The sequence below is a fragment of the Paramormyrops kingsleyae genome, chromosome 1 (assembly GCF_048594095.1).
Source record: "Paramormyrops kingsleyae isolate MSU_618 chromosome 1, PKINGS_0.4, whole genome shotgun sequence".
Classification (NCBI taxonomy): Eukaryota; Metazoa; Chordata; class Actinopteri; order Osteoglossiformes; family Mormyridae; genus Paramormyrops; species Paramormyrops kingsleyae.
In genome coordinates, this window is record NC_132797.1 from 22132049 (window position 1) to 22148989 (window position 16941).

General features: G+C 43.5%; 1 protein-coding gene across 8 annotated transcripts in view; it reads right to left on the reverse strand.

Moving 5' to 3' along the window:
- The window catches only part of szt2 (SZT2 subunit of KICSTOR complex), a 61485-nt gene extending 48318 nt beyond the window's left edge, over nt 1–13167 (reverse strand). For 4 of the 8 annotated variants that reach the window (XM_023832793.2, XM_023832792.2, XM_023832795.2 and 1 more), the window contains exons 1-13: nt 13016–13117; nt 11104–11275; nt 10845–11018; nt 10164–10334; nt 9645–9779; nt 9367–9529; nt 7849–7955; nt 6672–6882; nt 5408–5578; nt 4557–4788; nt 1239–1368; nt 749–894; nt 506–658 (exon numbers count right to left, since the gene is read on the reverse strand). In XM_023832793.2, coding sequence (XP_023688561.2) covers nt 506–658; nt 749–894; nt 1239–1368; nt 4557–4788; nt 5408–5578; nt 6672–6882; nt 7849–7955; nt 9367–9529; nt 9645–9779; nt 10164–10334; nt 10845–11018; nt 11104–11275; nt 13016–13020 — 1970 coding nt within the window. In that variant the 5' untranslated portion in view covers nt 13021–13117. Of the gene's footprint in view, nt 1–505; nt 659–748; nt 895–1238; nt 1369–4556; nt 4789–5407; nt 5579–6671; nt 6883–7848; nt 7956–9366; nt 9530–9644; nt 9780–10163; nt 10335–10844; nt 11019–11103; nt 11276–13015 lie in introns of all 8 variants that reach the window. The other 4 variants (XM_023832797.2, XM_023832796.2, XM_023832791.2 and 1 more) reach the window with 2 other exon arrangements.
- Between the last annotated feature and the right edge of the window lie 3774 nt (nt 13168–16941).

A 16941-nucleotide genomic window follows, 5' to 3' on the forward strand; every position in this document is an offset into this window, starting at 1 on the left:
AAGTTCTTGACCAAATAAGTGCCTTGATCCTCTATAACACTGTGTGTCAAACCTCTCCTTGAAGCGCATAGGCCATGTCATACAGCTGGTTAGTTCCACCACCAGAAGGTATGAAGAGCCCCATAGATCAAGAGGTTGGAAATTGGTGCTGGTATGAGACAGGCCCCAGTTTCAAGCCTGAGGCTGGTGAGGGAGTGATGTCACTAATGTACCCTTGATTAAGGCCCTTAACCCCAATTGCTTGACCCTGCACTGCGACCCCAAAGACTTGCTCTCACCTGAGTGTGTGTCTGTTTCTCTCATGGCAAGATATGATATGAGGAAAAACTCCCAATTTCTCCACAGGGATGAATGAAGCATCACTAATATTATTACTATTAAACTAATCAACTACCACCCATAATAAGTAGAAGTAGATTCAGATCTGAAACCCAACCACTGCATAAAACAGCTGGGGGGGGAATCATGCAGATGCTGCTGGGGCCCCGGCCTCCTCTCCACTCACCTGTAGATGAGCTTGACGTAGGAATATCCCTCCACCAGCACAAAGCTGCTCCAGTCCCGCAGCAGGAAGGTGAGGGCCGAGTGGGAGATGCGGCACTGGATGGTGCTGAAGCGGCCGTTGGCACCAGCCATGTGCAGGTGCTTAGGGACGGGGCTGCGGGGAGACTCGGAATTACGGCACCGTCACGGGATGCGCTACGCCACGAGGCAGTACGCCGAGAGGAACGGGCCGGGCCCTGCGTACGTGTCGTGCTGCAGGATGATGGTGATGCGATGCATGTGTAGCCATCTCTGCCAGAAGTTGGCGTCCATGGAGAGGATGGGCTTCCAGTAGGAGGCGAACTGCGACTGGCTGGAATCCTTGGAGCCGCTGTACTGCTGGGACAGCACCTGCGATTCAAAGGGCACACCAAGGACGTTAGGGTGTGTAAAAGTAAAAAAAATAATTCAAAACTATGACATTAAGTCAATGTGTCAGCTTAGCATTTCAAAACCTCTGCTAAAGTCACCCCAGTAATTCCAGCAACTGTCCAATATACCCATGTATATTTTTACATGACCACTGCCACACCTACTCAATACCTCACCGACCTAATCAATACCTCACTCTATATACAGTACATGTGCATGTCTTAAAGGATATATGAAAATAAGCATTATTTCATTTCATCTGCTATCTATGTGATCTGTAGAGGCATTTTACAGGCTCTTATATACAGCACACAGGGACTGACCGGCGTGGTGGAGCCAGGAGGGATGTAAAACAGAGGCACTCCATTTTTTGTACTCTCTGGGATGGTGTAGTGCTCTGGCAAGGAGTTGAAAGACTGCAAGTGGACCAGCATCTGATCCGTCTGGTTTATGCTGAAGGGAAAAATAGGGTTTATAAGTATAAAACGTATAATCAACAACCACTTTATTAACTACACCTGCTTGCTAATGCAAACAGCCTGCTCCAACCAATAAAGTGACTGCAGCTGAATACACACAGCACATAGACAAGGTCATGAGGTTCACTTACTGTTTACTGGTGAAAAGGTATCTAGATCACATACGGTAACAACCAATGTTCCCCAAGGTTATATCCTTGGTCCTATTCTTTTCTTTATCTACATTACCTCTCTAGGTCTGATGGCTTCTCCTACCACTACTATACTGATGACATCCAGATCTACATGACCTTCTTTCCTAAAGACACCATGGTCTCTGTTCAGGTCTTTGCATGCCTGAAGGACATCGCAGCCAGGATGTGGAATAATCACCTCTAGCTTAAACTCTCCAAGTCTGAGCTTATTGTCTTCCCTGCCAACCCGACCATCAACCATGACATCATTCTTCAGCTTGGATCATCCACACTGTGTCCACCAAGGTCTCCTAGGAAACTAGGGGTAATGACTGATGACCAGCTGTCCTTTGCTGAGCATATAGCAGTGCTCTCCCAATCTTGCTGATTCACTCTGTATCACATTAAGAAGACCAAGCCATTGTCTTAGAATGCAGCTCAGCTTCTAGTCCAGGCGTCTGTTACCCCACAACTTGACTACTGCAGCTGCTTACTGACAGGGTTACCAACTTGTGCTATTAGACCACTGCAGATGATTCAAAACATAGCAGCACATCTGATATTCATTCAGCCTAATTATTCTCATATTACACCCATTTGTCTTTCTTCACTAGCTCCATATTGATGCTCACATCAAGAACAAGTCCTTGCTGCTAGCTTACTGGTCCATTAATGGGTAGGCATCCATTTCCATCAAAAGCCTCCTTACTACCTATATCCCATTTCACTCCCTTTGGTCAGCAACCCAACATTGCTTAGAGCTCATTCCAACACATGAGAGGTGTTACTCCAAATGACTCTCTTGCAAGGTTCCCCGGTGATGGAACGAGATACTGAATCATGTCCAGTCATCAGAAACCCCAATGCCTGTTCCATGAATTCCTCTACCATGAAAGGTCTTTGAATGCACTTGTGTTCCACTTACTGGACCATCTGTAGTCTTAATGCCCTGGGTCTCACTGACATAGGTTAGTGCTTCTTAACTGGTTTATCCTTTGTTATATGTATGGTTGTGTAACTCTTGGGTAGCTCCTCTTCCAATACTTTATACACTGTATACCTGACCATTGACTGTAAACTCAGCCTAGCTGCATTTAGGCCTAGTTAACTCCCTGACAACATGAATGTTTGCAATGTGCTATTTGCATCACTGGTACATCGCTTTGGACAAAAGCATCTACTGAATATGCAAATGTGAATATACGGTCTGCATTAGAAAGCATTAGAAAGGCTTGTGACCAAAAACAATATTGAATAATGTATGACTGTTGGTGCCTGACATTTCAAATTGCAGAATCACAAAAACCGCCACCCGTCTAAGATTTTCACGCACTACAGCATTAAGAGTTTAGTAACAGGAAGATCAAAAGTGCAAAAAAACTGGTGGAGTACAGAAAGGCTTCTCCAAAAACACAACTAGTGTACCCCTGAAGTGGTTCCGGCTGCAATAGTTAGCAACGCAATACTAGAATATTGAATACCACACCAGATTCACAGCAGACGTCAGCTTCAGTTAATTAGACTAGGTGCAATTGCTGTTGCTGTCATGTGATCATAATCATCTTTATCTAAAAGTCTTATATACACCGATCAGCCATAACATTAAAACCACCTGTCTAATATTGTGCAGGTCCCCCTCGTACGACCACAACAGCTCTGATATATCGAGGCATTGGACTCCACAAGACCTCTGAAGGTGTCCTGTGGTATCTGGCACAAAGGTGTTAGCAGCAGATCCTTTAGGTCCTGCATGTTACAAGGTGGGGCCTCTATGGATAGGACTTGTTTGTCCAGCGAATCCCACAGATGCGTGATCGGATTGAGACCTTGAGTTTGAAGGTCAAGTCAACACCTTGAGCTCTTTTTCATGACCCAAGATTTCCCAGCAGGTTATTGATTAGAGCATTACACTGTCTCCACCAGCTTGCCTTCTTCCCATAGAGCATACTTCCATCATCTCTTCCCCAGGTAAACGAGGCGCACACCCCCTGCCTCTACAAAATGTGACTCATCAGACCAGACCTTCTTCTTCCATTGCTTTTTCTTCCAGGTCTGACGCACGTGTGCCCACTGTAGGCACTTTTGGCAGTGGACAGGGGTCAGCATGGGCACTGCGACTGACCTGAGACGACGCAGTCAGATACGCATCAAACCGCGATGCACTGTGTGTTCTGAAACCTCTCAATCATAGCCAACACATCAACTTCAAGAACTGACTGTTGACTTTCCTAATACATAAGGGCACCCTTGACAGGTGCCACTGTAATGAGTAATCGGTGCTATTCACTTCACCTGTCAGTGGTTTTATCGATATGGCTGATCGGTATATATAAAGACAATCCTTCGGGTTAAGAACGTCCAACTTGTACTTATGAACAGACTGTTATAAAGCCCATTATATTAAAAATGTGAGTGAAATGCAATAGTTTCTAATAGCAAACATACGCACTATTTTGTGATGCTCATAAAAACATTGCATGGCTTCAGTGGTTCGTCAGCTTGAGGTACAGCACCGTATGTAGTTATTTTCACTATTACTATAGTATTATTATTACTGTTATTATGTAATGTATTACTTTTGTTCCAACTTGCCAACAAATTTGACTTAAAGACAGACTTAGGGAACAGATCTCGTTCATAACCTGGGGATTGCCTGCACGGCTCCTAGCACACCTGGACTAAATTATCAAAAACAAACCAAACAGCACCGAATACCTGGTACAAGTGTGCTGGGAGCTGGAAGGGAGCAAAAATGTGCACTATGTTGAGAAACACTAGTTTAAACCATTTGTTCAATAAATATGCGACAATGTAAAATGTTGCGATGTCAAAAAATACTCTATGAGTCAAATGAAGTCCAGGTCACATTTCAGGAGCCATTTTAGCAGATAATTCCAATGGGTTCAGAAACCTTTTCTCATAATTGCATACAATCTTACTTACATTAAACCCCTGGAAGAACTAAATGACCAGGGCCCATCATACTGACCTCTGCAGAGTGTTCCAGAAGCGGCGGATGACAGAGGTGCGGTAGGGGCTGGTGATGGGCTTCCTCATGGTGCAGCTGATGTCATGTAGGATGTCATAGCTACCCTCCATGGTCACGTCCACGCACGTGGTGCGCTTTCCGGGATCCAGTGGCCAGGACGCCACTGCCAGGTACTCGATGCGCATGTTGTGCTTCCACAGAAGGACGAGCTTCACCTCCAGCTGTGTCCCGCCTGAGACATGATGGGGAGATGCTTTACAAGCCTCCTACAGCCTCAGCCACCCATCTCTGCATAACCTCTTATCCAGGCCAGCTGTCCAGAGAGCACCCACTTGCCCAAGGAAGAGCAACAGCCTATTTAGAGACACGGTTTTTGTGGATCAGCATGTCTTTGGATCATTTGGAACCTTACATGGGCCAGGGGCATATACAGGGGTGGGGCCACAGGGACACTGGCCCCAACTGAAAGCTGATTGGCCTCCAGAGTGTTCCCTGAGTGCCCCCTCCCCTGTCACTCACTGATTCAAAACATACCATTGGCTAAAAACAAGACTGCCCCCTTTGTATGAATTTTGGCCCCTCTTATGTTAAAAAAAATCATTGTACTGGCCCTGCCATGAAGACAAGGAGAACATGCAAACTCCATCACAGACAGATCCAGGGCAGGACTCGAACCGCCAACCTTGGAGCTGAAACCCCAGTGCTATCTATTGACCCCACCCACAATCAGGCAGCCAATAGCATTAACACAAAATGACCTGTACAGAAAGCTTACCCTGTCTGACTAATCGCACACTGCATAAGCACTAAGGATGGCCATGGGTTGGCTTGGCTCCAGTTGGGCTGCGTACCTTTGATGACGTTGATCTCGCGGATGGAGTACCCCTCCCTCAGCCTGACAGACACCACGCTCAGCAGGTGGGCATGCACCTCCTTCTCAGTGTGCTTCTTCCTACGCATGACCAGGGCAGGGTTCCCGCTGGCTGACACCAGGTGCTCATTGAAGAGCTTGTGCTGGGAATCTGAAGGGTGTCATAGACCCACAGTTAGCAGAGGTGTCAATCTCACGTTTTATCAATAAGACTCACGGCTTTCAGCCCCTGCTGCCAACCGAAATGCAAATGCAAGTCTCAAGGGTTTTTATGTGGCCAAACCGAACAAAGACAAAATGTCGTTGCGAAGACATGACAGTAGAATTAATCTGGTCAGGAAGACCACCCCCCCCTCCCAATTCAGCTAATTTTCAGCTGCTACGGCCACCTCCCAAACCCAAGTCGGCAAAATATTTCAGTGTTCGGTACACGACTACATGCAAGGAGACCTTTTTTGATAGCTCGCTGTTTTCAGCAAACCTCACGGGTGTTTTTGAATCACTCATCTTACCGTTTTCAATGTCGATGAGTTGACATGTATGAGTTACCATGACATGCATGAGAACCCTAAACATAAACAGCTGTGCTTCTACATAATCATTCATCTTTATTCTATGGATATAGAGAGCAAACTGTAAACTGTTCTTACGTTCTTCATGGATCTATCCATGCATTTTCAGTATCTACTTCTGCAGTCATGTCTATGCAGAGCAGGGGTACCCAAATCCAGTCCTGGGGGGGCGGAGCCCTGTGTAGCTTAGTTATTTCCCTGTTCCACCATAAATGATTCAGCTCAAGAGCTGTGTGGTAATTAGCACAAGGAGATGAATCAGGTGTATTAAATGAGGGGAAACCCAAAAATGTGCAGGGCTCCGGCCCTCCAGGACTAGAGTTGGGCACCTCTGATGTAGAGTCTACATCACTGTTTCTTAACTGGTGGGTTATGGTCCAAAACTGAGGTCCATTTCCATTGGGTTGTGCAGTTTGTAGTTAAAAAAATATGCATTATTTTGGATGGTGCAAGAAGGCACTGTGCTAATGTTACTGAACTATGCTCTATTTACTACTGCGCTATTTTTTTGGGGGGAAAAAAAATATGGCTCAAAAATAATAACAAAGGAATAATGTGGGTCTTGAGACACCACCAGTTAAGAGGCATTAGCCTATATCACTGAGACACATGGCATTAAGCAGGGTACATGTACAAATAATCAAAGGAGATTCTCTGTAAACACCATCCTACCACAGTAGTAGTCTGGGTTCATGGATTCGCTGGTCTTCAGGAAGGAGTAGGTGAGGAATGCCTTATGATAGGTGTTCATCTCCTGATTGGTCAGATCCAGCTCTGGACAGATCGACAGGTAGGACCCAAAGGTGGCCATGGAGATGAACTTCATCAGCTCCACATTGGGGATGTAGCCAAAGCTGCTGTCGTAAGAATATGCCCCACCCACCTGGGAAGTGAGAAATCTGTTATTAAGGTCATTGTAAACCCCCCGCCAAATCCCTGCCCCCTTTAACGCCACCCTTATTAAGACATATATAATTTATTTCAAGATTCTTTTCTTAGTAAATATTTCATTGATGCCCTTTGAAATTATCCAGTACATTCTGCCATAAAGCAAAAAAAAAAAAAAAAAAGCGACACTGAAATCAATGAAACAATAAGCCATTTGACTAAGATCCCAGTCTCTTTTGACCCTGATTGATGGGTATGTCCAAAGCCTTCTCATTATGAAGCAAAATGGATATGCAGGTGTTTTTGGATTCAACAGCTCTTAAGGTCAATGATTATATAAAAAAAAAAAAAAAAACACCCGTTGAACTAACACCTCCACACTATAGATTATCATGTTAAATGCTTCCTCTGCTTGTCTGACCATTATGATGTCACAGTGGGACCCATTCCTCTTCCAATGTGGGCATTTATCTATGTGGCCGTCTTTCATTATGGAATTTTGATTTGACCAATGAGTGAGGAGGACCTAAACATACAATTTCTTTCACATACATTCTAAAATATCACTAATACCTGTATCCTCATTAACCTTTCATACCTGAGTTGTTAAAAATAATTTTTTAATTCCTCTGCATCGTACTGGTTTTCCTTGGCAGAATTGACCTGGCTCCTTTCTTGGGAGCACAGGTGAGACTTGCCCATCCTTGACTTTGATTTTCCATGGGTCCAGTGGCTGCTAACAACTTAGATTTACCTGAAATAGCCTTAAATCAACTGTTCATCAGTGTGGACAGCAAGCATGAAAGGGTTTAGCAGATCTCTCCCTTCCTAATGAGCATAGTACAGCACATGTCAGCACCAAGTCAGTGTAGAATTCACGTTTTGAGTGCCTTTAGTAATATCTTTGTGTGCCGTGACGGATCTTCAGGATTATATTACTCGAGTGGACATGGAGGTCTACCTGAATGAAAGAACAGGCTATGGTTCCACTCCGGAGCTGGTTCAGAATGGTTTCACACACAGAAATGTCAGGCACGCTGGTCACTCCATCCGTGATGATTATTATTCCTGCAGGGGAAAAAAAAAATGTCTGTTTCACAAACCAGACATTGCTAAATGGTAAAAAAAAGTACAAACTGTTTATCTTTTTAAAAACTCAACCACCTATGACTACTAAAATAATAATCTTGTTGAATTAAGCCACTGCATTTTTGATAAATGGCCAAAGGTTATTTGAAACACGTTTTATAAAAATAAGAAAGTTGGAAGCATTAAGGAGGTTCCTAAATGGAATACTGAGAGCAGGTGTTACCCCAATTTGAGACACATATTTGTTCAGTGAAGCCGTTCAAGTATGATACCACACTGCTGTACTGTGAATCACTCAAATATAAGTGCACTGGCTCTGCTTTTTCAGGGGCCCCCAACAAAGCTTTACTTGGGAGGCCCCCCTACCAAGAAAATCGATGACCGTTTCACTTCCTCTGCAATGCAGGTAATTCAGGAGCCCTAAGCAACTGTCTATTCTGCTGATAGCTGGAGTCGACCCAGACTGTACCAGTAAAGTATCCAGCTGTGGATTAAAAGCATAAACATCAGCTAAAATAAAACAACCACCAACCATGACAAGTGAATCTTCTCCCATGCAATTCTCTGCTGCATCTCCTACTATCTTGTCCAGCTTAATAGCAAACTGGGAAATTCAATTTTTTTTTGTGATAAATATGGTGATATTTATAAAACAGTTGAAAATATACCCAAAATAAACTACATCCACAGAGTGGTGTTTTTTCTGCGAGTTGTGCAAACAGGCACACGGCAGGACTGACAAATTGACAACTGCTTTTGCTCAATGTCGTCTCTATGGAATCTGAAATATTTCCATACAGCGGAATACAAATGTCTTTTGGTGACCAGTTCTTGTTTCCTTGATACAATTATACACGTTAAGGAATGAATAAAAGACAAAAGGCTTATATATATTGTATGTCTTCATAAACATAGCTGTCATATGAAAGATAAAAACTGAATGGAATTCTAAGTATTTCATTTCATTTATGTGGCAGAGGAAAAATATATATATGGGTAATCGCAGATGTAGGAACAAATACTTTGAATTTGTTTTTATATAGCGCCTTTCACAACAGAGTCACCCCAAAGCACTTGACAAGAGTGTGTGGCAATAAATTATGACATTGTTTAGACAGAACGGTACATGAAACAGGGAAAAAGGGGAAGAGGGAACAAAGAATGTCAGAAGACCACGGAAGAGAGGAACCAGAAACTCTCACATAATGAGGAAAAAAACCTCTGAGACTCCAATGTCAATTGGCTAATATTATGGAACACAAGCAAACAAGGTGTGAACTGTGATGACATTCAGGAGCCATCAAAGAGTCAGTTCTCCAAGCAGGTAGCTGGGAATGATTATCACATCGGGGACATACAAATGAAAGGAAGAGAAGAGAATATCACCCACCTGCACTGGAGTTGGGAGGCAGAAGCTGGAGAGCTAAGATTCCTTGCCTGATCATGCTGACCAAACCCACATCAGCCGTTACCATGGAGACCGCCAGCTTCCTTTCAGGCTGAGCATCCATCAAGTCGTTTGAGATCCCGGAGCACAGAACAGCCGAATCACACTGCCAACACAATTCAGCATGTGCCCTGAGTGTTGATGCATTTCTACACATTACGTGACGCTCAAGTTTAAGATATTGACTTGAATAACGGTGTTCTTTATAACCGCTGTCTGACCTGCCCTCTTGCTTGATGGTGCTGCTGCTGGAGGACCTCAGCGATGCTGTTTTCCACTGCCCTGACTTGCTGGTAGATCTGGTGTAAAAACCGTTCCAGATCAATACAATCCAGCTGGCATCCCTGGACCAAAACCTGAGGTGAAGAAAAGTATCCTTAGATGGGAAAGGCGCAGAGACAACTAAAAAAATATCAAGATGGGACACTTATCTAAGGTTACCCATAACTACACTTTAGTTCTCCGGTGAATAGGCTAAGGGTGGGAAGTGTGTAGCTCAGAGGGTTAAAACTCATGCCTACGATCAGACTGTCGCAGGTTCATATCCCAGGCCCGGCAAACAGATGCCACCATTGGGCCTTTGACCAAAGCCCTTAATCCCGATTATTCCATGGGTGTTCCAACCCTGTGCTGTGACCCCCAAGCTAGTTCTCACCTCCCTGTCTCATTTAGAGCAAGACTGGATGGGGAAATTTCACTAATAGCATTAAAGCACACTGGTGCAACTCTTTAAAAATGACCTGGTGTGATCTCAGCCCAATGATGGAGGAGTAGGCAAGGATGGTGACGAAGATCTCAGGCTGAAACACAAGGTCTGTTCCCGGGACTTTGAAGGGTTTGGTCAGGCCAGCCAGACACCGGGACAGGGCATGGAAAACCTCATCAAACATCATCTCCCCAGTACTGTCATCCTGAAATGAGGAACGCCGTGACAGGAGGAGCCATCCATCAATGCAATGGTACAAGGTCTATTAAATCCATTTCTTCACCACTGCAGCTTTTAAGTTAAAAATACAGAGAGAATACTTTTTTATCAAAAAAGTTACTGATATTTTATTGGATGGCTAGATGAATGCCGCTTCAGTTGCCAAACCTCTCTTTAGGGGCACCAGCTCAATTAATGAATTAACTTCATCAGTTAAATAAATCAGTGAGGTATTAACTAAACATGGTGTGCTAGGGCTGGAGTCAAAAAACACGAGTATATTGAACAAGTGCTGTAAATACAGCAAATATTACACGTACAACCACAGTTTTATCAACACAAACAGAATTTAAACATTTTTTCTATGGCTGCCTAAGACTTTTGCACAGTACTGTACCTCCCCCCCCCCCTCCACACACACATACACACACAAATAATCCCTGCATTAACACTATTAAGATCAGGAATTTCCCCAAACTTCACGAATAGCACTCACCACAATTCCTGTGGAAGGGCTGAGATCCAGTTCGATGACAAACCGGTACCGGTGGGAGAGGAATGTGACCCTGGTGGACGGGACGAGCTGATAGGCCAGAGTGGTGGGGGGGAAGTCGGGCTGGCACCCCTTGGGGAGTACGCTGAGCACATCCAGCTCGCTGTCTACATTAAACTGCGGCCAGACAGAGACGGGGCATGAGAACGGCGACATATATGGCGGGTTACCCTGAGCAGACTTGGGGGGAAGAGGCACCCACCAGCTCCGTGTGGGGCGTCGGCCGCACCGCCTGGTTCAGCCTGCTGAGGAACCAGGCCAGCCGCACGTTACGGGAGATCCGGTAGCCCTTCTTCATCAGCAGGTACACCTGGTCTGCCTCCTCCATCTGCACAGGGAACGGCTCATTTCCCAGCATTCCCCCATACGTACATCTTTAAAGAGTACATTTATTACACTAATAGCCATCCATGTGTGGCTCTCTGTGTCTATCGTCGGAAGGTCATTGGTTCCAATCCCTTGAACAGGAAAGTGAACCATATTACTGCTGGGCCCTTCAGCAAGTCCCTTAACCTATAAAATGCTCCAGGGGTCCCAAATGAATGATTGACCTTGTACTATGACTGCAAAATTAGCTCTCACTTTTGTCTGTGAGTCTCATAGGAGATTAAGATGGGATGCCAGTCTATCACAGGGCATTATATTATCAAACAGAGCAAACATAATATTTCAATTTAAAGGTCAATTCTATATATATTCTATATATAAATCAATACAAAACATTAATATTATAGTAAGTAAACTGATACTCTATTATGATAAGACTGTCAAAAATGCATTTATCACAAATTTCTGATTTCATAAGGTTACAAACAATTTTTTGTCTTGTTGTATAGCAGTTACTGTGTTCCATGGCTTTTAAAAGAAAGTACAGAGCACAAACTGTTTTAAATCAGTATTCTTTGGCGTACAAGTCCATTTCTTAATATATTTTTTTTAAATGTATTAATCCTCTAATACTCCTGATTTTGATCTACTGGCAGAAATAGCATGACGACTCTTACATGGATGTTTTATGTACCTACACATTTAATTCAAATCCATAGGTTTTTAAAGAGATTTAAGCCGACAGAATGGCCATGTTACAAACACAAAGGTGGTTTTATGGTAAATCAACCATCTCTAAGTCGCTTTTTGTGTATCTGTGTGTGGGTGTGTATGCTGGGGTGGTGTCACTGGAACCAGTTTGAGCCTCCTAGGGAATGCCACCACGTTTTTAGGTAAAGTGACCCATTATCTGAGTTCATGATTCTAAACTACACTCTTTTCTGCACATGGACCCACACACAACCCTCCACTGTCGTTTGTGCCCTAACATCTTTGGCAATAGCACACAGTTCCGGTCCAAGTGCCGGAGCCCACACATTTATTAACGCTCATGTAGTTTTAAATACCTGTTTAAATTACTGCCTTAATGGGGGTAAATTACATATTTTGGTACCTACTTGACTTATAAACGTTCACAGCTAACAGTTTAAGAAATAAGGATTAAGAAAAGCTATCTGAAGAATAATTTTTCCAACGCATTTTTTCGCAGTATCATTCTACAGTATTTAATGAAAATACACAAACAGTTAAAAGCTTCATAGATCGATGCATTTTCTACTTGCAGTTTTATATTTAACCGGCTTCCTTGCCGGCTGCATTAAATCTCAACGTACTTAAAGCACTCAGGGCTGATACGGCTTAGATTATGGCAAGGATAATGACATGTGCACGTTCCGCTTTGGCAGATAATTATTCTATTGCCAATACATAGCAATGCACGTGATGTTTATGTTGCTTTCTGCAGGCGCATTGCCTTACCGGAGCCTGCAGCCGAAACATCATAACAAATAGCAATCTCACTGACAACTGTTACCCAACCACCGATGTAGATAATGTGCAAACTGACAACCTAAACTCCTCAGCAATAAGTATAACCATAAATGCACCATCCTCGGACAATCACAGAGAGTGAATCAAGTTCACTGGGAAGTTAAAATGCTTTACTGTCTACGAGCTTAAGACCCACGGATGCAACTCGCAGCCTTATCTTACTCCATGTACACAGTAACATCTGTTTGACTGCAAATCTGCAGTGTCAATTAATATGTCTGGAAATGCATACTCACATCATGATCCTGCTTCTCTACCATGCCGGCCTGATGCACCTTTATCTTTAACAGGAGGGCAGGAGCGACATACCTCCTTGTTTATTTCGCTGAAACACGCTGACTTCCTATGCCTGATGACGGAGAATATGACCCGGAAGGGGATGAGTGGATGAAGGGATTACACCCTCCTTCCTGCTCCCGTCAGTAGCTTTCGGAGGCGTCAGTCTTTCTTCCCCACATGCAGCAAAACTGAAACAATGACAAAATGCGGGGGACAGCTACTTCTCCTAACGCTGTGGGATTTTGATGTCTTGGAAGACAAGAAAGATCCCAGATTTTTCCCCGAAAGCTTTTTCCGTCTGTTTACTATATTTCTGACATTCGACCGTGTTTGATTGCTTCCACTATATATCACAGCTATAAAATTGCACCAAATGTACATTATTAGATACTGCCTCTTTCGATGTTTCTTCTGCAGTGCATATTTGTGTATTTCCCCAGTTGTAGTTACTCTGATTGCTTTTCAGTATTTTGTGATGTCTGTTGGTATTTCAAAGTATTTTTTGGCAATATATAGTACACTTTTGATGATGCATAAGTAATTTAAGCCATTCTAGCTTTTATAACTAGTGACCGGTGATAACTGTTTTCACAGTATGATTTCGCTTCAAAAGGGTCATATTTAATTTAGTACTTGAATTATACATATATAGGCTAATGCTGTTTTGGGTGTAAAGTCAAGGGCACAGCCAGATGTTCAGATCAGGTCAGGCCAGATGTTACTCATCCTAAAAAATATGTCAAGCTTAAGAGGTTTTTTGCAGCCTTTTGTGTTTTGTATGTGTAAATGACGTTAAGAGAGAATCAGGAAGGTATCAGTAGCATATTTGGGTTAGATAATAATTAGGAAGTGAGGTAGCAGGAGCTTAAAGTAAGCTAACATAGCCTAACTTGATCTTAATCCCACTGGTCACAATTGTGACCTATTTTTTTTTGTAATTTTTAAGCTCTAAGTAACCGGTTGTTGCCTGTATCCCCAAAAGACTTCTTATAAATGAAAGTAGAGGTTGTGTTGATGGTATATCAGCAATGTCACATCACTAGTGTCAATAGTCACATAACCAGAGCAGTTTAATTCCTTCAAGCGCATTTAATGGCAGGGAAGACTTTTGATTAATTGGGTGAAATGCAACACTAAAATTCAAACTAACCATAGGTTATGTGTGTGTGTGTGTGTTATAACAATTTAACACCTGATCTTCCATAACCATAACACAGTCAGAATGAGCCTGAAGCATACCAGGCCGCCTAGGGTACAAGGCGGGGGGATACCCTGATGGGATGCCAGTCCATTGCTGGTCACGCACATTACGGGCTATTTACACTCACCAGTTGGCTTAATAGCATATTTTTGTCCTCCAGGAAGAATCCTACACAAACACAGGGAGGACAAATTGCACAGACTCATGGCTGGAAACAGCAGTCCCAACTCTTTAAGTCTGAGGCTGCAATGCTAACTGCTAGGCCAGGGAACCACAGTGTACCACAATCCATTCATTTCTAAATATGGGGGGTATAATATAGCAATGTTTGCCTATAATAAGGTAAATAGTTATGGTTTATTTATGTTACATACTAAGTGCATAACTAGATGCTAGTGGAATGATAATAATGTGATCCCTGGATGGTCCCTCCCCCCCATCTAATACCTACTCCTCCCACACACCCCAAACACTACCATCTCTAACCCCCTACACCAGGGGTGTCGAACTCCAGTCCTGGAGGACCGGAGCCCTGTACAGCTTAGTTCTTTCCCTGTTCCACAATAAACGATTCAGCTGAAGAGCTATGTGGTAATTAGCACTAAATGAGTTGAATCAGGTGTGTTAAATGCGGGGAAACCTGAAAATGTGCAGGGCTCTGGCCCCCCAGGACTGGAGTTTGACACCCGTCTCTCCCCATCTCTCTAAAAAATCTCTATTAAAAGCCAAACTTTGTGTAACTTGTCTCAATGCACTCAGGTTCACAGGATCTGCATTTATGGCTGTCATTTCATGCATTGCGTATTCCACTATCCATGCTGCTCTAATTTTGGTGCGATCTGTCTCAACATTTGGTCATTTCGAGATCTCCATCCATATAATGTCTCTGTAAAGAAAAAGATCCATCCAATACTTTCTGAGTATACCTACTAAAGCTGGCAATTAGCTGTTGAGCTGAGTAAAGTATGTTTGAGTAGGGAAATCTACAACCTCTGGCCCTCCTGCACTAGAATTGGCCGGCCCTGTTCTTGGGGATCACCAGGCATGGTGAATATATAGTTCTCGCTTCTCCATCATGGACCTGTTCATTGCCTGAAGAGTTCCAGCTCCAAATTGATCAGCCTGTCATTATCAGGCTCCCTCTCACTGTTACTCATGGGCAGCGTGTGGCTCAGTGGGCTAAGCCGTGTGCCTGTAATCACAAGGTCGCCGGTTCAAGCCCAGCCTCAGCACGTCTGCGGGTCCTTGAGCAAGACCCTCAATCCCCAGCTCCCTGGGCGCTGCTACGGGTGGCTGCCCTTCGCGGACAGCTTGCTCTACAAAGAGCAAGTTGAGGGAGGCGTAAAAACAATTTCCCCACGGGGATCAATAAAGTATCAATTATTATTATATTATTATTGAACAGCATCCCAGGGTTTCTAAACTCCTTCACCAAAGGCAGCCTCTCCACTGGCACCTCACAGGAGACTCTTTTCTCAGCTTTGGATTTGGAGATGCTGATTCACATCCCTGTGATGCGTTGGCATCCCATCCTGGGTTGTTCCCTGCCTTGTGCCCATAGCCTCTAGGAGAAACTCTGGACCCCCATGACCCTGAATAGGACAAGCGGTTGCAGAAGATGGATGGATGGATGGATGGATGGATGATTCACATCCTTGCTGCTTCACACCTGGCAACCAAGAACCTGCTGGAGGCCTATGTCTGCAAATGGCAGGGTTTTCACCCCTTACCCGCCTCCCTCATACTGCATGTTCTTCCAGCTACAGCTACACCTTGATATCCTGTCCATAAAAATCATAAACAGGAGTGGAGAGAAGAAACAGCCCCACCAGAGGGCAAAGTCCACTCTAAACGTTTATTTGTTTGAGTACACCTGATCAGACTTTCAATAATGCCAGCCGGGCTTGCAGGCTTTACTAGCTATTTCTAAGAAGACGGAACAGAAAACATTTTTCAGGTCCAGCCCAAAATAAAATAGTTAAAACCTAAAACTACTGTATGTGCTTCCCATGAGGACTCCAGCAAAACATGGATACAGCAAGATTTAAGATGGTAGTCTTTCTGTTGCACACAAATCCAATTAAATGGAACGTCAAAGTCGAAACTCGTAAATCTGTTTGGACAGGAATTCTTACGCTATGGCTGAGGCAGCTTCAGACTGAAAAGATCAAGGTTGACAAGCAAAAGTGCCTGGAGAAGCGGAGTTGATAACATCTGAAGACCTGTTTCATCTGGGAACACCTGACCTAACCTGGACCACTGACCTTCTCTGGATATTCATTGAAGTTGATTCACTTGGCACTTCTTATTAACCATTTACTGGAAGTTCAGCCTGGCAGCACTTGTACCTAAAGTGTCTCCCTACCAGCTGCATGCTTGTGATGATCAGCCTCAGCTGTCCATCACTTTGGACATAAACATCTGCTTATAACTAACTAAATAAATCCATCCAACTGTCACGCTTCTAATTGGTTATTCTGAATAGGGTCTCTGGGTAAATTAATAAATGTAAGTTTCACATTTTCTCCAGGATCTTGAAAGAATGAGATAGAATTTAGAATGACATAGCTGCAGAAAGTTGTGCTTTTCATCAAAGTTAAAAATAACAAATGGTGGGAATAATTTATTAAATAAAATTAATTATTAATTATAAAATTCTTGGCCCACAGTTTCACTAACTAC